Below are 22076 nucleotides of genomic sequence, written 5' to 3'. Positions count from 1 at the left end.
ATTAATGCAAAGATTCTCTCAGAAATGTATCCACTTATTTTACACAAATAAAAATATCAGAATTCACACAGCTGTAAAATCATGGTTTATCATGAAATGCAGAAAAGCTGATGCTCATGAAGTGTAAACGCAGCATCAGAACACCGTCCAAGTGAGACTAGGTGAAGTCGCCAACCTCTTCTAGCGATGTGTCGGAGATGCCGAAGCTGCTGAGGCCCATGTCGCCGAGCGTCTCCTCCAGCTCCCGGAACAGGCTGGCGTACGCCCGATGTTTGAAGCCCTTATTGGGCAACAGGTAGGTCAACTCCTGGCCAATCGTCTCGATCAGCTTGGCTTCAGGGACGTGGTGGTGGATGAGGCTAGTGATGCTGTCGATGTCGCCTGGGAACAAGACAGAGAAATCAGCATTCATGGAGGAGGGTAGTCTGTTTCACAACCTGGATAAGTGGGTCAGCGCACGCCAACGCTCGCACACAGGTTTGTACTGCTGGAGTCCCGGAAAACCCATTTTATCAACCAACATCTCACGATGAGCGATGGGGGGAAACTCTTTGGGCTGTTCCACATTGGAGATGTCTGTATTTATTTGTATTTACGTGGTTTTATGTGGACGAGGCTTTGCTGGAAACATCTGATGGCACAATCTTCAATGCATCGAACTTAAAAACTGCTATACTTGCTTGTTTGTGTTGTCAATAAAGTTAGGTACAAGCACAACCACATAGTCCAAATTAACTGACTATAGATGGGTTTTTTTTAAAGGACCAGTTTGTAGAATTTAGGAGTCATTATTGGCAGAAAGGGAATATAACAGTCATGATTATGTTTTACAGTTACATTATCCTACAATGAGCCCTTCAGGGAGCGGGCTCCTCTTCACTGAGTCCACCATGTTTCTACAGTAGCCTAGAACAGACAAACCAAACGCTAGATGTTACTAAATCCTACATAGTGGTCCTTACCCTCAAAATACCCTAATTCCCTATCCCCAATTTAAACCATCACAACTCCTTGCCAACCCAAATGAAATGTAAACCCCCCCTAACTCACTCACAGAGTCTAAATCTCAAGGTGATCCTCAACAAGACAGAAGTAGCCAGACAGAGGACAGAGGAGTACACAGTTATAGTCAATGAACTACGCAGCGTGCACTTACCATCCGGAACTCGGTCTAGATGTTGGGACTGGTACTGAGACTGGTCTTTGTATCTGGTACAGATGGAGCAGGCACAGGAGCAGTCTGAGGCACAGTCACAGTCATTCTGGTGGAAAACAGCAAAGGCAGGCACATCTTTAACAGTTCAAAACTCCCACTAGGAAGCTGGAACTCTAAGGGAAGAAAATAAGGTGTCCTCTGTTGTGTCTGTGTCTGAAAAAAGAACCAGCTGGGTCTGTGGGTGATTTCTTTTTGTGTGTGTGAAAGATCAAGCTAACCTCCTTCTTCTTGAGATCCTTCATCCGGCGAACAAGTGTCAGGTAGAAACCGACTCCGAAGCAGTTCTTGAGGAAGAGAGGCGATCCGCTGCAGTGGAGTTGTCCTTTGGAGATGATGGCGATGCGGTCACTCAGCAAGTCGGCTTCGTCCATGTGATGAGTGGACAGGATCACTGTCCGGCCTGCACAAGTGGTCAAATTCACATTCAGGATTTTGTTGAAAAGTATTTGCTGATTCGTATTTGATAACTAATGGGTTGAGTTTAGCAGCTCTGCTTTTCTTTCCTGTGTTTACGACTTAAGAACAGGTGAGGAAGAAGGTTTTGCCAGATATTATTCCCAAGATACTTAATATTTATATATTCTAACAGGTGGGAATGCAATTTTGAAAGGGCCATTTTTAATTTTTTCAACACAACACACATATTGTCTGTTAGCAAGTTATGTAACATTACTGCCATTTGTTTTCTTTTGGATTGTTTAGAACAAAGGTGAAAAATTAAGAATCTTAACAATTATTACTGTTCTTAAGTCATAAACAGGAGAGAAAACTATTTAGAAGAGACATAAAAAAGAATCTTTCTTTTTCGAACTTGCCTCTCAAAGCTTTAGTACATTAAGCTGAACAAAAAGTGCCTTTGCCATCAGATAATTGGTTTTGTGACTTCACTTTTTGCTTTTGTTGTAGCAGGGAAGCTGAATTTTTCCATTTGATCAGCTCACTACTTAATTCAAACGCCTCAGGAGAGCTGTAAGGCTGCAAAGGATTCTGCAGCATTCTGCAGCGCCTCTCCTCGGTGAGACGTGTACTGCTGGGGGTGAAATGTGGATCTAAAGAGGACTAAAAGGTGGAACTTAATGGGTTAAATGAGTTTGCTGCAGTGACATTCGTACCAGCTCTGTATTTTAGCAGGAGGTCCCAGATGGATCTCCTGGAATAGGGGTCCACTCCTGAGGTGGGCTCGTCCAGGATCACGACCTTTGACCCTCCAACAAACGCCATGGCAACCGACAGTTTCCTCTGCATGCCGCCTGCAGAGTGTGTAAGAGGCAACCGTTTAGAGCAGAAACGACGTGGAAGGGATGAATGACATCCTCTCTCGCTGTCCTTCACTAAAGCAGAGGAACGAGTGGTCCACCTGAGAGGTTCTGGGCCTCGTCGTCTCTCTTGTGAGGCAGCCCGAGGTCCACCAGCATGCTTTCAACCTCCCTCTCCGCTTCCTCCTGAGTCCGACCCTTCAGCAGGGAGTAGAACAGGATGTGTTCTTCCACTGTGAGACTGGCACAAAAACAGGGCAGCGGTAATAACAATTTTTTCTTTTGTGTAAAATTGGTGTTTTTCTTTTGTGTGGGCGCTTTGAAAAGCTGGGGAAGTCTGAATGGGGATAACTGCTATCAAAGGCAGTGCTTGAATAACGTGCATTGATTTGAACAAAGCCTGCTCCTCACTTAATTACAGTAAAGACACTCTAAACTTTAACAAAGAAAATGCAATTGATGAGTAACTTAAGTAAGTTTGTTCTTCAACATAAACAGTTCCTTAATTATGTTGGCTCTTGGTTGCTGAATAAGCTAGAAACATTGTATGCATGTACGTGTTTAGTTTCCAAGCAGCGGGTGTAAAGTAGCTCACTGGTTGAAGAGGATGTTGTACTGAGGACACATCCCCATGGAGGAGCGGATGGTGTCCATGTCTGTCCTGATGTCCCTTCCGTTAACGTAGGCTGTGCCAGATGTAGGAGGGAACATGCCAGTCAGGATGGACCTGGACGGAGCAGAAGCACGTACGACATCAATGCCATGACCAACTTTTGCTGCGCTGCGTGATTGAAGGGATTTGTGACTCGTTAACTCTGATTCAGCTTACATAGTGGTGGTTTTTCCAGCCCCGTTGTGCCCCAAAAAGGATGTGATCTGGTCTTGGTAGAAACTGATGTTGAGACAGTTGACGGCCGGACGAGAACTTCCGTCAAACACCTTCACCAGGTCCTGAATCTGCACCCCCATCACGAGGCCCAACGGGTCGGGCTCAAAGAACAACTGACCTGCATGGAAAAACAAAGAGTGAGTAAACGTTTGCATTTAGATTATATAATGAATAGCACAATAGACGATAGAAATGAAAATGAAAAAATATTTATGTTTCAATTTATGGGTATTTCACAGAACTAGAATACCGTTAGATATTTCTTTCCCTGCCTTTCACTACCTTAACTGAGGCCTGTTACAAATCTTCACAGGCAACATAACATGCAGTTTCCCTAATAGCTACACTCATAATCATCATGAGTATGGATGCATCCACAGCTTTTCTTTTTTTCCCTCGTCTCATCGCGTGGTGCGTGGCCCATCATGTCCACTAGATGTCCTCAGTAGGTTCCCCTAAAGCAGCCTGGCTGCTTCCCAACCTCCAGTCACTGCTTGCACTACAGTGTTTCCTCACCTTCCACCCCTGAGTCCTGACACTCCTCCTCCTGGTTTGCAGTTTCCTCTTGTCGTCTCAGCAGCTCCCTCTCTCTCTCCAGTTGATCCCTCTTACGTTGGTGCTTACAGGCTTTCCTGCTTGCTGAACCGTTACATGTGTGCGTCTCCGGCGTGTCTATGCTCTCTGCGTCCTTCTCCACGTGGTTCGGTTCGGGTTTCTCCGGGTCTACGGAAAGAGAGGTCACAGAGCCGTTGCTTGGTTATGATGTGTTCTCACAAGAGATGTTGTTTGCTATGAGATCTTTATGAAATATGGTGAATTTGGATAAAGGTCTACAGCAGCAGTTAGAAGAGGATTTTGTTCATTTTTATTTTCCTAAGGAGGTTCTAATGTTATTCAAACATGATATTAAACCAGGATGATGACTTGGTTTCAGATCCTGTGTTGGCAAGAATGCACTTTACTAAACTGGCGTCTCCCAAGATGCTGACTCATTTCCTGCTTGGGGAGTGCTGGAGGAGCGAAACTTTGTTCTTGTGAACCTTATATCGACATCAATTCTCCAGTTGGAATTAGAAGCTTTTCTGGGGAGTAATTCTTTTATTAGAGAATAAATAAATAAGGGCAGGCATTCACTTCTCACTCACATTATATTTGCAACGCTGGGCACCAAAGCTCCAATCACAGGGATGCTGCTCACCTATGACGCATGAGATTTCAATTACACTAACCTTGGTCGGCCGTCTCTGTGTGTGAGGGTGCAGCCGTTTGCCAGTATGAGGTCTGGAATGGGAAGTAGAACGGTCTTCCAATGCCGTACTGTCCTGTGAAGGAGAAATTGGACATAGTCCTCAGTGTAATAACTTGTGGCGCCTATAAAGCGGTAAAAGTAAATCACAGTGTATTAGCAGTTCAACCTGGGAAGACATTATCCAGATACCAGGCCAGGACGCCGTAGAGGACGCCGTCAAACACCATCATTAGGATGGAGGTTAAGAAAGAGAAGGTGTCTTTCTCTAGCGGGCTGGTCATGATGTTGTCCCACTGCAGACCTAAACCCTGCTCCTCGTACCGCGACAGGTACTCGGTCCCGAAGCCAAAGGCCACTGGAGACAACAAGCTCTGGAGGAGCAAGGGAGCACAGACATTGAAGAGTGTCTACATGGGGAAATAACACTGTGAAATCTTAAGAAATTAGAAATATCGGTGATGATTACAACCTTTACATGTGATAAACGTACACGTATATTAATCTTTCAGGGACATGCTATGTTAAAACAATGGTATACAAAATCATCATTTATGCCCTCTGCCTTTTTCTCTTCATTAACCTACAATGTGTCTACAAATGTTACCTTTAACACTACTTTAAAAATAACTCTGTGTTTTTCTGTTTTTGTGAATTATGTTACACTAAGAAAAAAAAAAAGACATACAGCAGCCATCTTCATGTTCTTGGTGATGCGGTCCTGCCAGGCAAAGCAGAGGACGTGTGGCAGATAGAGGGTGAAGTAGATGATGCCGCTGCAGGCCGCCGCCAGGTTGGCCTTGTTGAAGAAAACGCTCATCAGGAAACACTGCATGATGGTGGTGACGGTGAAAGTGAGCAGGAAAAGGAAGACAAGGATGGGGTCGCTGTAATTCAGCACCTTTCCACCCTGAGAGGGGAAAAAAAAGATATGTATGATTAAAGTTTTCTCTCCATAAATGGAGCTTTTTCAAATCATCCAGAAGAGGGCAACATTGCATTCTCCAAAACAGTTAAAACCCTCCGAACCAAGCACATAAAAAACTTGACCCCATTGTCTCCCTCAACATGGCCTCCTTCTGTCCCCATCTCCATCTTGTCTCCTCACCATGATGATGGACGTGAGCAGCACGGTGCTCGCGGTCATCATGACGAAGCTGTCGATGAAGTTGGTGTACCAAATGACTCCGTTGTTGACCCCCATGGCTTTGAGAGTCTCCTTGAGGCGCAGCTCCTTCTCCAGCACGATGCTCTTCACGGTCATGGACACGGAGTAGATCCAGGCCAGCACCATGAACATGGGGAAGCAGCGGTTCAGTGTGATCATGAAGCTGGTGGAGGAGAGAGACACCTCATTTAACCCACAGGAAATATGTCTTCAAATAATGATATGCTGTCGTTGTAATATATTTTAGGTACTTCTGGTCTCATAATAGTGTGAGAAAGAAATGGAAAGAAAGAAATGAAGGGAACAAAATTGTAAAATTTCAGACTTTAGCGCCATCCAGTGATGATAACAAGAATAACACTTTGACACACTATTGATGCAGCTACCCAACTTCCCCAAGGGATCCAAACCTTTAGACACTGAGATGAATTGGCTGAAAACAAACTTAAGTAAAAAATAAATAAATAATAATATTAAGAATACATTAAGTAATACAAAAGTTATTATTAACAACTGAACATATGTTATATATATATATAAAAAATAAAAAAACGGGTGACGGGCTCACTCACAGGTCATCTACGTAGCACGGATACGGCATCTGTTGGACGTAGACCCCGAGTGGCCAGTCTTTGCCCGTGTGAAGCTTGATGATGCCGTGTTCAATCATGTCCTGCAGGTATGCAAAGCCTCCCCAGAGGTACCGCTGATCCTCCATGGGGTCTGCTCTGGGGCCGGGGTCCCAGTACCTGAGAGGAGAAACCAGAGGGTGAATGACAGAGGTGGTCTGGGGGGTTTTATTCATTAAAATGTACGATATCATTCATCACACAAACGGTTAAACTAACAATTTATTGAAGCGTTCTTTGAAATAATCAAAGACATCTTGAATCCACAATCTCTAAAGCACACACAACACAAACACACACACACACACAACACAAGTCCACTGATTCCACTTAAGCACATAAGTCCAAGGCAAAGCCAAAGCAATCTGATTATTCAATTGTATAGCTGCAGGACTCCCACTGGGTCCATTACAGCCTGTTGGTGAGCCGTAAACAGCAGAAGCATTTTGTTCGCCCCGGGGGTTATTGACATACAGTCTGTTTATGAATGGGACATCAAAGGGAAAGGGGAAAAAAAGCCTCACATGGGAGAATGAAAGGGCAGGTATCGAGTTAATATGGAACCACCGAGAGACTTTGGGAAAACACACTGACGCCAGCTGGAGAGGTTTCTCTTTTCCTCCTTCCAGGAATGTGATAAATCCATATAAATTGCCTCATTAGTATGCCAGCAACAACATGAAAAAAAAAATGTATGAATGGTACGTTGTCATGGTGATTTGGCGGTCTGAACGTTACCGGTTGGGATTTTCGTTCACCCTGTGTGTATGCATACCAGTCAACTGCAATTAAATGTTTTTGTGATCGCTAATAAAATGTTCACAGCCTAGATGTGTGTGCTCTAAATGAACCAGTGGTTTGGAAACCACTGCCTTCAAGGAATCAGGGTGTGTATGTGTGGTCGAATGACTGGATCATAAAAAAAGACTATGTTGTGCTCCACAAATATATCTATTTTATGACTCCTCTCTATTTTTTTTTTTCTTGTGAAATATGGTCTCAAATAACACAATGTGAAAAATTCATAAAGACTGTGTGATAAGGAGTCAAAAGCAGACACTTTGCTTCATCTTGAAGGGTCACAAGCAGAAACAGGGTGAGGTCATCCTCGTTAGCAAACATCTGTCCACACAGCTGCTGCTGACCTGTCTTTGATCTTGTTGGTGCGCTCCACAGCGTCTATGTCCATGCGGATCTTGTACTTCACATGCGGGGGGACACTGGTGGTCCAGGGATACATGTCCATGAAGACCACGCCGGCCCAAAACTTGTTCTCCTCCAGCAGGTGCAAGGCCTGGTGGGTCATCATGGACTCGTCTGTGTAAGCCACAAACTTATCCAGGCTGATGCACTGTGATCGGGGGAGAAAGGACAATAGTTGAACTGTGATGTTCTTTCGCATGTTGAGAGAGATGATCTTAATAAAGATCCTGCTGTTCTATAAAACAATAATTTATTTCACAGAAGTTGTTATAAAGCTGCGTGTATTTTTGTGGCCAGAAACTTATAAAATAATAATATTATGAATCAAATAATGCTGCTATTACTCACACTTCTGTCAGATTTAGTTGCAGCGTTTGTTTCTTAACGCTCTCTAGTTTCCATTTTTTATTCTACACCATACTGACACCAGATGCCCTGCCTGCCCTATTGATCATGTTGTGTGTAGTTATGTTAATATCCATTTTTCCATCCATCCATCTCTCACTGAGAGGCGATCTGGTGACATGGGAAAATCTGAGCTGCTACATTAATTCTACAACGACACACACACACACACACACGCAGGAAAGCAAATGCATGCTCTCAGTGACACGTGAACAGAGCTCGATAGATATACACACCTACATGCAAACAATTGGACTCTCACACACACACATGCACACTCTTCCTCTCTCTCTATATAGCACACGTAATTGCCCTGTGAGACTCCCACCCTACACACACACACACACACACACACACACACACACACACACACACACACACACACACACACACACTGCTATCTCCCCCCCATACCCCTGTGTGCACCGTGTCTAACGTCTCCATTCACATTACTGTACAATACCCCGCGAGCGCTCAAAGAAGAAGCGGAGACCACTTCCCATTCATCTCTACGGGGCCGTACATTCACGGCACAACAATGTTCACTCGGAGATGGGCTGAGAAGAAAGACCCTCGCTGATACACGTGTTCCAATGGGATTGCACTGTGAGAAACATACCCCTGATGGAGTGAGAGGACCTAATGCTAAGTGCAGCAGTTATCCATATGGCCCGATGCTAGCTGACAGCTATATCTAATTGGCTGGACCCAGCGGGTTTATTTGCGGGGCCTCCGAAGGGGTCTCGGGGCTGAACTCGGAAACAAAGGGCAGATTAAGATGCCTGCACTGATCTCTCTGAAAACAAACGCAACCCCTGCCCCCTTTTAAATCAGTTGCGAGAGGAGAGAAGGAAGGCGTGAAGGATGGATAGAGTGATTTGCCCTCTTTTATGTTGCGGCGGTCTGTTTCGATGCGGGGCCGTACACTAAAACAGCATTGACCTGATGGGGGGGGGTGACTCATTCCCATCTACTCTCCACTTTATCACTGGCTGCACAATGAGAGCAAAGGAGGGGGGTGACAGCAGGCTTGTTCTCCCCACCTTTCAGCCAATAGGACGGGAGAGGGGCTCTATAGCCGTGCTAAGTGGCCTGCTCCGTTTCAAAGGAGGCCTGGCTGCAATCTCCCGGGAGCAGACCTGGAAGACTGATGCACCTGTCTGGAGAGCTGAGAGTCTGAACACTCGGTCCTGGGAATGTGCAACATTTGGCATGATGGAAAACCAGACCGATAGATAGATAGACCTTACCTCTCCATACTGGTTGAACATGCGTATGGTCTGGTCTACGTTGGTAAAGACGGTCCTCCAGTCCCAGTTGGGCATGCCTGCCTCCCTGAGGTAGTCCGGACCGTTGTGCAGGAAGTTGAGGATGTCATTGGTGGTAAAGTCAGTGTCCTCCAGACTGGTGTCCATGAACTGCATCACTGTTGGGTTTCTCAGCGTGTCCTGCAGCCATTGAGACGTACATGTGAGACGTTCAAGAACAAGAGCTAATTAGTTAACTTGAAACCTTCATATTTACCAAATCTAATGCAGTTTCAAAATGTCAAGTATCGCATAATTGAACTGAATGCTGATTGTCTGATGGTAAATTCTTTATTGGATGAGTCACCAGATGTGGTGAGTGGAACCAGCTAGCCAGGGGTATTTTGTCTACAGTCCTTAAATACCCTGCACCAGACAAGAGTCTGCAAAAACGTGCAGCTCGAATTTGACTTAAATCCATCTCTTGATAGGTAAACAGAGGTACCCACATGGTGGCTTTTCTTTGATACATATAATGCAGATCAGGATACAGTGAGAACCAGTGTTCCTACCCTGATCATGTTCATCTGTACGCTGTTGTGGAAGAAAGTCCACAGCTGAGGTCCCAACTCCTCCCAGGCCTTGGCCATGTTCTGCAACCTCTCTAGCTCCTCGAACGTTGTGTTGGCCTACAACACACACACATAAGCACAAATACACACTATATCAGTTCAATGTATGTTAATGTAAAGTCATTTCATTGTACCACAGCAGCAGTGAAGAAGCTCAGGAAAGCCCCGGAAGGTAGCATCAAGACATTTGACAGCGGTGAGATTGATGAAGGTAATAAACTAGAGGAGAGTCACAGTAGGTCATTTTCTTTTCCGGAGCAGGCTCGCTGAATTGTCATTAACAAAGCTCCTTTCCTTTTGAAATTGAGATCTGTTTTGTGTCTGGACCACTGAATGAGATCCGACGGACTGAAAAATCAAATGTTTTTCCTTTCATCAATTCATTATTTCATTATCCCCCTCCTTTTCCCTCCCCTCACACTGCAGTAGATCGCCTCCCTGTCCCTCCACCCTCCTCCGCCTCGGCAGTCAGCTCATTCCTTAGAAGGGTGGGGGGTTTGGACGGGTAAAAACACATACGTAGAGTGGTGAAAGATATGGAGAGAAAAAGTGAGTAAAGAGGTAGGGATAGGGAGAGAGAGAGAGAGAGAAAGAGGGGTGAGGGGGTCGAGGCTGGAGGTGGTCTCTCTCTTACACTCTTTAATATCTTGTGGACGGCAGGGGAGTCTGGGGTGTACAGGATCTTTCCCATCAGCAGGGGCTTGACGGAATTCCACACGATTTTTGTGACAGGGTTGGACTCCAGGGTCTTCATCAGGGCGTTGCAGGAGGCCGCTAATGGTGGAGGAAGTGAAAAAACAGAGGGAAATTATAAGTATTCAGAAGCTATCAATGAAGTAGCTGACAACAGTCACAGTTCTAGACTAGTATATGTTTTTTTTCTTTCAAAGGAGATATTCGCATATGGATTGCATTGGGAACCATCACTTGAGTTTTGAGAAAAGAAGATGCCACATGCTGCTCTTGCTCAGCAGTCATTAAAAAAAACTTCATACGTAATCCCACAGAGAATCCATTTGTTGAAAAAGATATTCCAATGGAATTGAACGAAATTGGAATATGCATTTGATAAAAGTGAACCTCCCGGACGTGTGGGTTGAGAAGAAGTCTAGTACATTGTCACAACACAGAGGACTGGGCTGAAAGAAACCAAGAAATGAGCCGTCACAGAAGAAACTACCACAGAAGAAGACACAGCCCGGGCTCAATTATTAAAAAAGATTGGACCACCAATAAAAGTCCATCAAAAACGATGCAATCTTCGAGACGTACAAGCTAAAGGAAAATCACCTCTTCCAAACAGATGCTCTAAATGCAGAAGACGTGCTCAACGTAATCAAAGGGTCAAAGGTAACTACTTGAGTCATCCTCACACGGGGTAAAAAAAAGATTTTTATCGATGATGTCATCACATGTTTCACTTCTCATGTCATTTATGTCATTTATGTCCCTGTGGGGTCGTTCTATGTTGATAAGGAGAAATGATAGAGGTGACCCGGCAGCAGTACACATCAATGACTATAAACACGACATTCATCGTTTTGGTTCCAGGGCATCGAAAAGGTGACTCTGACACAGTCAGAACAAATGAGTGGATTCAATCTTTGGGAAGAAATATTGCTTTTTAGGATGAGTCTTCATCTTGTGTCATTTAAGTTGACTTTTTATTGGCATAATTAACAAAACAATATCACTTGATGGGTTTAAAAAAAGGGACTTGTGCTGGTAGGAATATAAAACCAAAATGTGAGTATGAAAGGGGCCAAAATAATAATATAATAATAAAATAATATGAGATGCATGTTCTAGACTGTAAGTTATCTACAGTGTGCACCGTGTATCAGTATTAGTAGATAACATATACATATATGCTAGAGATAAGAGACAATTCAAGACCACGTCACTTACTGGTGGAGTCGTCATAGACATAGTTGTGGTTCTTGGTGCCGTTGACCCCCAGAAACACCTTGTAGTTGTTGTCCTCGTACCAGTTGAAGGACAGGACCCTGGAGCCGCCTCCCTCTGGGTATCCACAGAAGAGGCTCGACACCCCGGACAGCAGCTGGGTGAATGAGGGTGGACCCCCGTTTTGAAACAGAGAGGAAACCACCTTGAGGAGCTCTTGAGAGCTCTGCCGCTGCATCATCTGTAAAAAAAAGTCATGTGGAGGACCAGTTGAAAGAGATTCTACTTGTTTAATTCAGTTTCATTATTCAATTCCATTGTTTAAGTAGCTGGGGGCCAACATCCCAAAAGAAAACAAGATAAATGTCATATAAAACATCAGATCAGATTTAGACATTTTTAAAAATAGTTGTTGGCTTTTAACAGACACAAGATTAATGTGTGCAGTTTCACAGAACCAAACTGTAGAAAGAGCCAGAAGGTGCAGATAGAATACTTCAAATGTCATGTTATTCCAGTTTCATCCTGTGATAGAAATAAAATCCGTGCTCTTTTAACTCCTGACTTGGTAACACAGAAAGCACCAGGTTCTACCACACTTGAAGTCACAAGCATAGAATCAAAATACTGTTAGAATATACGGCAACAATTTTTATGCACAGTATCTGTTGCCAAACTAACTTCCTTAAGACCTAAACCGACTTATGGCACAAAGACATTCGTCATTTTTATCTTTCTGAGCTATCTGACCTGGTGTCAGATTAGTATATTTATGCCATTTATTTTCATTTTCATAAACGATCAGGAGAAAACAATAGTTTGAAAGATAAGCAAACACGTCAGACGCCTCTGCTCTCACGGGGACTAAATATCCTCCTATTGATGGAACCAAAATAGCTTCATCCAAGTGCATTTATCCCCAGTAGTATCATTTCCTTTCTAAAGAAATAGCGGAGGGGCTGCCGATCATTTGTTGGATACGTCATTTAAAATGTTCCATGAAATCTGCTCTCTACTCCCCGGCGATCTGGTTTCAGAGGTCAGGGATTAAAGTGACTCATTGCTTTTCTATGTCCAACACACATGCGTACTAAAACACACCCCTGATTTGTTTCAACCTCACATCCCCCTTATTTATCATCACACACACACACACACACACACACACACACACACACACACACACACACACACACACACACACACACACACACACACACACACACACACACTAAATTGAAAGGAAGGAGAGGTGGGTAATGAGAGCATTTGGCTCGCCTTTCTGTCACCACGGTGATGTGAAGGTCCCACCTACAGGATGTGTCACCTCAAAGGAATGTCCCTCTCCCTCGACCCCCCCCCCCCCCCACCCCCCCACCCTCTCTCTCTCTCTCTCTCTCTCTCTCTCTCTCTCTCTCTCTCTCTCTCTCTCCCCCACCCCACCTATGGTGATGATGGGATACACTACCCCCAGGACATACAGTGAACGTGCTGGAACACACAACCCAATCCCGGTCATTCTGTTTGTTTGTGTGTGTGTGTGTGTGTGTGTGTGTGTGTGTGTGTGTGTGTGTGTGTGTGTTAGTGTGTGTGTGTGTGACCATCTGAATTAGTATGCACGTATATCAACTAGCAGGGGTGTGATTTCACCAAGATGTGAAAAAGTATCTATTCTATTCTATTTCTTTAAAATATCTACTCAGCTCTATCCTAGCCTGTTCTATATCTCCACATTATATATTCTATCCTGCCTGGTCTACTTATCTACAATATTCATTATTTTCTATACTATTTATCTACATTATCTATTCTATATATTTTTAATATATCTTCAGTTCTATTATATCTGTTCTGTTCTTCTAGAATATCTATCCTTTTTATGTACAATATCTAATCTGTTCTTTTTTCTCTAATAACTATTCAATTTGATTCATCTACATGATCGCTTTTATTCTATTTCTTAACCATATCTATTCAGTTATATTATATCCTGTTTTTTTCTTCTCATCTTGGTATTCAATTTATCCATGATATCTATTCTATTCAATTTCTATACAATATATGTTGTATTCTTGTCTATTATATAACGTTTCTGTTCTATCTACTTCCTCGATTATATTATTTTATGTTACATTATACTGTCACTTTTAGTATGTCACATTTCTGTTCTATTTGAGTCTGATTTGTATTTTATATATACATGTATATATATATATATATATATATATATATATATATATATATATATATAGCACTTGAAGAGTTCACATGTAGGTTGTTAACACGTACGTACATACACACACACACACACACACACACACACACACACACACACACACACACACACACACACACACACACACACACACACACACAGGTACGCCCCACATTGTTGAGGCCATCATTCAGCCTCCTCTGTGAGTGATTTTCAAACTGGTAGCAGAGGAAAAGGCGAGTTTCCTGCAGGGCTAAAAATACTGGTGCCTCTGATCCTGCAGGACTGAGGAGAAGGAGAGAGGAGCGGGAGAAGGAGTGAATAAGGATTGACAGACTTTGGAGCACTTACAACTTGGATCTTCTCAGACGTCGCCTTAAGAACCCGGCCCCAGAAGTGCAGGTCAATCCCCTGGGAGCTGTTGTCCATAACCTGAGGCATCTGGGAAACAAAGTCACAAGACGCTTTCAGTCAAGTGGAAAATAGATGATCATTTAAAAGAGGCTAAAATAAGAGGTTAAACAGAATTTGCTCTTTTGTATCAACACTGTTGCCACTCCGTTTAAGTCATGTCCCACGATGACCTTCCAAAGACAAACACATTCATATCTAGCAAAGAACCAGTGAAACAACAAACCTAAAGCCCTGGAAACCGAGTTCCAATATGTGGGTTACAAAGAAGAACCCATTATTCTGCCCAGACAGTACAACCAGCAACATCACACCATCCCATTAGCCTTTTTTTTTAATTTTCTCATACAGCGTGGGTCTCGTCTGCATTTATGGAGGAGATGAACCTGTTTCAAACTTAAACTATATACTTCCCCCTAAACCTCCTCCCATCACTTCATCCCGAGAAACCAGGCGTCAGAAAAGGCCTGGTGAGAGTGCCGAGGACTACGGAAACCCCGAATGCAAAGACAAACACGCACATGTGACATCCTTCCTCCCACATTCCTCGCGCTTGCATTTCAATGAAGGAAGGAAGGAGGCGGTGCGTTATAGTGTGTGTGTGTGGGGGGGGGGGGGGGGGGGGGGTCGAGGGACTAGGAAGGGAGGGTGTTGAGAGGTGGATGGGAGAAGGGAGTCAGGAGTGTAACAAGTTGTTACAGCGGAGGTCTGTGTGGTAATGGGCTTCAAACTGATATGCTTCTGTCGTACAAACTACAACTATTTCATTTCAATGTGCAATATTACAAACTACAGCCTCACAAACACATCAGGGGTGAGTGGTAGAGTTACTGCGCTGGATTGCATTGTGATGCCATTTTGTACATCTTCTGTATAAATTGTATATAAAAATGTTATATTATAAGAGGTCCCACGCAAACACATGATTTCCTTCTAAACTTAGAGTGGACGGAGCTCCTTTGGGGAAAGGGGATGTCACATGTGTACCAATCAAAGTGCAGCAACATCTGAATCGCATTTTTTTTTTTTAATTAAACCTACAGTTGTTTTTTAACGTTAATGTTGATACTTAATCAATATTTGATATAATAAAAAATATTACCAAAATACAGGATACATGTATAAATAAAAATACAGAATGAAAACATAAATATATTTAAAATCAAACTCATGAATCTCTGATTTCAATCTATTTAACAAGGCGGTGCCTCTTTTACGTAACTGAACTGCTCCGGTCTGTTTACCCCTCGGTGCTGTTTGACCAGGTCATATGTCCCAACATATCATCAAGAATTCCTGTCGTGCTCGTACTGTTTTAGTCAGGCTTTAGCGGCCAGATAACCAGGTGTGCTCATTTAACTGGCACATGTTGATAATGTATCTAAACCAGACGCAGCATTACGTCTTACACAATACCTCACTATAGGCCGGGTCTGGCTAAGCCCATTACAGAAGCAGGCCAAGAGGGATAATGCCATGAGCTCTCACCTGACTCACCCGACATATATAGAAGAAATGGGAGGGTGTCAAGGACAAGACAAGTTTAGAAATATACTACAGTTGAATGAGGTTGCTCCCTTTTTAATTCTACTTTTCTGTATTATTCTATAAAGATACATCCACTTCTGAAAGGGGATATATTTCACAAATATATTCAAATTTTAAAAGTATTATCCACGATTTTTGGTCCCACAAGGAAATAAAATAAATCCTTGATGTTGAATACATAAATACATGTGTACAGTTTGAAACAGCATGAATGAACGGGTCTGGCAGAGTAAGCAGGAATCAGCCACTAGGCCTCACATGCAGTCCTGGCATCACCAGCAGCTCTACATCGACTAATCAGCCATCTGACATCACACTGCCACTCACAACAAACAAATCATTTATTCTGAGCACAAAGCACAACCGGCACAACCACAAATACACAATCCACAACGTTTGCCAGAGCTGTGAGAAGGTCCAGGGGGGGGGGGAGAAACCGTAACTGATAACTTAAGCTGTGTTACGTTTCTCTGATTGTACTGTATTCAACCCTCCATCTTCATTCTCTCTGCGAATATGTCACAGTAAAGTTACCTGGTGGCTTAAAAAATATGTGTGTCCTTGATAGATAAGTCTACCTATACTTCCTATTTTTCTTATATCCAACAAACCCCATTAAAAAGACCAAAACCAACAGTAAACTGTTTGTGTATCCAAAGAGACATGTATCTTATTGTACTGTGCCGCTGAGCTTGAATGTTGCCCAAAAATGATTAAAGCACATCAGTGAACCACACTGACACACACACACACACACACACACACACACACACACACACACACACACACACACACACACACACGCACATTGTACCCCACATATACTGCCAGAAATATTAGCTGTTCTAAAAAACTACAATATCCAGCTATAGCCTTTAAAGAATCAACCAAATACTCTTGAGGTGTTTTTAAAGATTTACTCTTCAGTAGTAACCAATGGCCTTGGAGCTGAGTACTACAGACAGGAAGTCAGAAAAGGCAGACTAAACACCTGCAGGAAGAGGGACACTATTTTACCAACAAATGCATCCTTCAGAGGATCTCTCATTAGAAACGATGACCACCATGTCAATAAAGAAAGTAAAAAGAGGGAGGATGAATGTAATGAACAACATTTTAAAACAGGAAGCAATGAAGGTCGTCAGAAATATAGGACCATTTAGGAATATTTGAATCACTAATATGAGTATATGATGAATGCATGACGTGCCACTGTTATTAATTCGACGGTGACGTAGTGACATTCAAAAATATCTGCACCAAGCACAACTCACCAGTTTGAAGATTTTGAAGAAGTCCAGATTAGCATAGAGGATGTCCTCTATCTTCTGCAGCCGTTGCTGGCTGAGGGCACACATGGCGTTGCGAACCCCGTGGAGTCCCATGCGACTGGGGAAGATGATGAAGCGCTCCAACAGGGCCTGGCTGCAGGCTATGTCTTTCAGCTGCAGGTTCGGGATACCGGAGGCAAACTATGAAATATGAAAACGGAACAAAAAGGTGGTTTATCGTGAGATACTTCTCAAACAATAGCCAAATACACGTACAATCACCTCCTAATGTTGACACCAAACCACAGAAAATAATATGAAATTCAACATTGTTTTGAATAATAATAAGATGACCTAATATGTGTCAACGTTTCCCATTCATCAGCATGACAAGCGGCACCTGTTCTAGTCGGATTTCTGCATTGACGAGCTGGTAGACGATGGACTCCGAGAGGTCGGCGTTTCGTAAGAGGAAGGCCGTGAGAACCTCGTCATCCTTCAGAATATCATCTATCTTCAGGCCGCGGCCTACACCAAACATCAAGAGCAGAAATGGTGAAAAGTTAAAAACGAGATTGACTACAGAGGAGAAATGATTCACAGGAAGGTAGATTGGCAGGACTTTTCAGGATGTTTTAGGGGAAAGCCCAGCGGAGAGAGAGGATGTACGTTTGTACGCATATCGCTGCCAAAAGTTGTTGAGTAAATTTCAATTGAAGTAATATTGAAAACAACCTTTTTTTTTAATGTGTGCCTTCAGCAGGCCTGGTCATGAACAATCCTGTCCTTATGAATGACCACGATTATGTGAATATCGCAGGGGAATAAGAGGCCCAAAACAACAGTGTAAGGGGAGTTGATACATCATTATTCTGGAGAAATCTTTGTGTGGCTGTCACACTCTTTTAGTGGTTAGCTAAACAATAATAAAAATGCATGAGTTTTACACCCACCAGTTGGAAAAGCAACACATCGCAAAAAAAAGGCTAATTCAGCAATGTGGTAGAAAGGAGACATTGAAAATCCATTAGCGAGGAGGTGGTGCTGTGACGAACACAAGATGCGAAAAGACCGACAGAAAGAGGATGTGCAGACAAAAAGGTGGAGATCAAAGTGCAGATAAAGCTTCCCGTCAGGGTGAGAGGTTATAATAAAAAAGAAATTACTTTTAAAAGGAAAATGATCTCCACCTTTAGTTTCGTTCCCCGGATGGCTCACAGAAAGAGAGATCTTCTGATTACAGTGCTGAGCGGGAAAAAGGGCTTTGACTAACCATTTTACTTTCAAGGGAAGTGCTGCCATCTAAACCATCTCTCAGACTTGTGCTTCACCTGACACCATGGACGGGTTGTTGCGTAATGTTTCCATGAAGTTGGAGAAGGACGACACATCGTGCCAAAGTCGGCCGAGCTGCTCGACATCCGCCTCGTTGAGCAGAAGCTCCTGGGCGTCAACGTAGAACCGAGCCAATCTAGAAGAAGCCAAAAATCACACATTGTATGAAATGTTAATGTAATCGTCACATCATCTGTAATCAGCACTGTGGCAATAATGTCAAATCAATTGGTTTAATGAGGTTTCTGGTTGTGTGGAGGCTCACGAGGTGTAGAGAGTGCCAGGATTCGGCTTACATGGAGTTGTTGTAGTTGGAGACGAAGCCTGGAGTTTCTCCCCGGGTCGGGTATCTGAAGCAGGGGTTGTTGACGTTACAGAAGATGCCCTGGATCCAAGGCAGGATCCCTGCTGACGGCATGGCCTTGTTGGGGAAATGACCTGAAGAGGCCGACAACACCATTACGTTATGGGCATGTGATGGCTTTCGAGGTGATTTCTAAGAGCCTAAAGGTTAACATGTGTTATGCTCTCTATGAAAAGAACAGCTGACTCTAGACTCTAGGAGGGTCATTTATTATATTATTTTGACTTTTTTTTTTAACCAAATTGAAATGAAAAGATGACTAAATAAGCTTTATAATGGAGAGTTTTGTTTTACATTCATGTTGCTGGTACAGTGGGTTGGCTTTCCTCAGCCACACCAGACCAATGAATAACAACACCGGCCAGCAGATCTCGACCAGGAAGCGGACCTGGACGGAAACAAGGAAAGTAGGAGTAACTGGATAACCACAAAAATGGAGCACCTGTACAGTCTTATTCAACACAACAGCCCTGGAACAAATCCTAGCGGTCCGAAGATTATATGTTTGGCCTCTTCGGAGCGTTTGGGCCCTTTAGTTTGTGATGTTAATGGATCGGATTGCATCACACTGAGTGGTGTTTCTAACGACATTACCTTCTGTCTCTTGCGGAGGGTCCAGTTTTTCCACAGTAACAGGCGGATTTGAGAGCCTGTCTTCATTGCTCCGCAACTTTACCCCTGGAAGGGGTCATCAGACTGTGACAAACCTGCAGATACACAACTCCATCAGTGACGACACTGGAAAAATCAGGGTTGCTGGGAGAAAGACACTACACTTCTCGGCTGTGGTCTTGAGACCACTTGGATTCTGTGTTTGACCTGATATTTGCATCAGTTATTTATTTCTGAAACATTTTAAGATGTAATTTACTCTGCCTATTACTAGTATTATTACTATTGTGTTTTTTCTATTTAGCATTTTCCCATCAGAAAAGACATTTATTGTCTTAAAATGCATTGATTTTGCTCCGACTTTGACCTGGCCTCAGCATTAAATTTGATTGTGGATTTGTGTAAAGTGGTCTTGACTACAGCCTTGGGCGGACTATCTTTCAAACCACTGGGGAAGCAAATACCCTGCTGAAGTGCCCCTGAGCAAAACAGTGCCAGCTTTAAGGTCTGCTGTGTAGCAGCTGCGATGATAGCAAAAGGAGGGGGTTTCTCTGCAGGACAATACAAGTTGGTACAACAGTCATATTATTAAAACGTATAATCCAACACTGTTCTCAACAACATGTACATGAGTTGGTATGTGATTGACAAATGCAATTTGTACCTGCTCTCTCCTGCAGACTTATTAGAAAAATACAAATTCATTTTGCAACTGAACACTGACCCCACACACACACAAAAAGCAGCTCAAATGCCATCTATGTATCCACGTTATGTGCAGATGAGCTGAGGGAATGTCAGGCATGAAGAGTAATTTGTTCACAGTGACATGTCCAATAGATTACCGCAGACTGGCAGGCTGCGGATGCAGGGACATAAATACTTGTCTAGGAAAACAAGAGGACAAAGGCTGCGAGACTAAAAACAGGAGAGCGAAGGGTATCATTATGTCTGCAATCACCTCATTACTCAAAACGGTAATTACACATGACAGGGCTTCTGACGAGATTGACAGAATACGTGTAGAAATGTTTTGGCATTGGAAAAAAATGCCGCAGGTTTAAGTAACGGATACATTAACCCATGAGGGCAAAAACAGTTTACAAGCACCCACTGGGATCTCCTTTTTTATACCATTAAATTACATTTGACTATAGGCTACAGGGAAAACTGTAATAAGCAAGCACATACCTGCCAGCTCTTACATGATCTTACATCCTATTGGGTCAACAATAGAAGAAAACATTTCCTTACCTCTAATGGAATGATATAAAAGTCGTACGACATCTAGAGAAACAGGTTCCCAAACCAGCTGAAGTAGTGGCAAACATTAAGCAAGGTGGAAGAGCTCTGTACGACACCTCGCTGCCCGGTCTCCCTCTCTCTCTCTCCCCTGCCTGCAGGTCAGCAGCACTCCTAATCTGATTGCTCTAATCTCCCAGCTCAACATGGACAGGCAGAAAAAAGACAACAGTCATCCATTTTGAGGTAGAATTAGGGGGATATCGACTGGAATGGGAGGGAGGGATACTGTAGGAGAAAAGCAAGACCTCCCTGATGGAGAAGGGTCACAGGTGTGATCACAGTAGGAGCCGACATTATCGTCAAAGTGTCCACGAGCAAGACTGTTTCCACAGAAATTGTCCCTCTGTAAGAAAGTCAACATCTACAGAATAGATCAGAGTGTTGACTTAGTCACCAATAGTTTCCAGATTCCGAGATAAAACATTGTCTGTACGTGTTTGTATTGACTCTTCTCCTCTGAGCAGGTGGAGCAAGTGTCATGGGTAATTAGGTCTGGAGAATTTGAAGCTTCGACAGTTTGACATTAAACCCACTTGAACCCGATGTGAACTCTGTGCGTCAACTCACCCTGAATCAAGAGGGAAATTCAAGGCTGAGAACCTGCACAGACAGGTAGCTCGGTGGATACTCTGTCAAAAACTCCCAACGTCCAAATACAGTAAATTAGAGTAAATAATCCAACTGGATACGCGGTTGTAATGCTCAATAGGATGCTATGCCACATGTAGTATAAATAATGCAAATTGCAAATAAGTCATTTCAGATGTAACCCTGATTCTCCGACGCACTGATCAAACATTGGAATAGAGGTTGTAAGAATAGTTGATGGGCAGCAAAATATTGGCAAATAATCCAGTTTGAGTCATTTTTAAAGACAAAAATTTGTTTGCAGCTTTTCTGCTTTTGTGTTTCACATTATTGCAAATTCATTTTCAATATTTCACTATTTTCTCTCATTTTATAGACAAAACAATAATCAATAAATTGATAAATAATTGGCAGATGCAGCCCTTGATCTACCACGATTAGACTGCCTCTTTCTACAATGTTTTCAATACAGTAACAAAACAGCAACAAATCTGATTGCATAGACGTTTGAAATACACAAAAGGCTTCAATTTAGGAAAAGGACACAGCAATTTGCTCAGTAGCATAAATAAGTCAACAAACTATAATATATGTAACTCTGGTTCTCCGAGGCACTGAAGAGAAATCTAAA

The 22076-nt window shown here is 43.0% G+C and overlaps 2 protein-coding genes across 3 annotated transcripts in view; one reads left to right on the top strand and one right to left on the bottom strand.

Moving 5' to 3' along the window:
• Positions 1 to 20944, bottom strand: part of LOC311011822 (retinal-specific phospholipid-transporting ATPase ABCA4-like) — a 32363-nt gene extending 11419 nt beyond the window's left edge. For both annotated transcript variants that reach the window (XM_084006964.1, XM_084006965.1), the window contains exons 1-26: positions 20807 to 20944; positions 19535 to 19647; positions 19235 to 19328; positions 18873 to 19014; positions 18573 to 18712; positions 17642 to 17769; positions 17245 to 17442; positions 14363 to 14452; positions 11800 to 12037; positions 10526 to 10665; positions 9832 to 9948; positions 9263 to 9460; positions 7550 to 7755; positions 6348 to 6524; positions 5716 to 5938; positions 5296 to 5517; positions 4777 to 4981; positions 4591 to 4683; positions 3878 to 4084; positions 3302 to 3479; positions 3068 to 3199; positions 2574 to 2713; positions 2329 to 2466; positions 1435 to 1616; positions 1157 to 1262; positions 176 to 381 (exon numbers count right to left, since the gene is read on the bottom strand). In XM_084006964.1, coding sequence (XP_083863090.1) covers positions 176 to 381; positions 1157 to 1262; positions 1435 to 1616; positions 2329 to 2466; positions 2574 to 2713; positions 3068 to 3199; positions 3302 to 3479; positions 3878 to 4084; positions 4591 to 4683; positions 4777 to 4981; positions 5296 to 5517; positions 5716 to 5938; positions 6348 to 6524; positions 7550 to 7755; positions 9263 to 9460; positions 9832 to 9948; positions 10526 to 10665; positions 11800 to 12037; positions 14363 to 14452; positions 17245 to 17442; positions 17642 to 17769; positions 18573 to 18712; positions 18873 to 19014; positions 19235 to 19328; positions 19535 to 19600 — 3966 coding nt within the window. In that variant the 5' untranslated portion in view covers positions 19601 to 19647; positions 20807 to 20944. The remainder of the gene's footprint in view (positions 1 to 175; positions 382 to 1156; positions 1263 to 1434; positions 1617 to 2328; positions 2467 to 2573; positions 2714 to 3067; positions 3200 to 3301; positions 3480 to 3877; positions 4085 to 4590; positions 4684 to 4776; positions 4982 to 5295; positions 5518 to 5715; positions 5939 to 6347; positions 6525 to 7549; positions 7756 to 9262; positions 9461 to 9831; positions 9949 to 10525; positions 10666 to 11799; positions 12038 to 14362; positions 14453 to 17244; positions 17443 to 17641; positions 17770 to 18572; positions 18713 to 18872; positions 19015 to 19234; positions 19329 to 19534; positions 19648 to 20806) is intronic.
• LOC311012013 (noelin-3-like) overlaps positions 1 to 22076 on the top strand; it is a 124626-nt gene that overhangs the window by 36571 nt on the left and 65979 nt on the right. The gene's annotated exons all lie outside the window — the stretch shown is intronic.

The sequence above is a fragment of the Eutrigla gurnardus genome (genome assembly GCF_963514095.1).
Source record: "Eutrigla gurnardus genome assembly, chromosome: 4".
Taxonomy (NCBI): domain Eukaryota; kingdom Metazoa; phylum Chordata; class Actinopteri; order Perciformes; family Triglidae; genus Eutrigla; species Eutrigla gurnardus.
The sequence above is the reverse complement of the archived record's forward strand: the minus strand, read 5'-3'. Positions and strand labels throughout refer to the sequence as shown.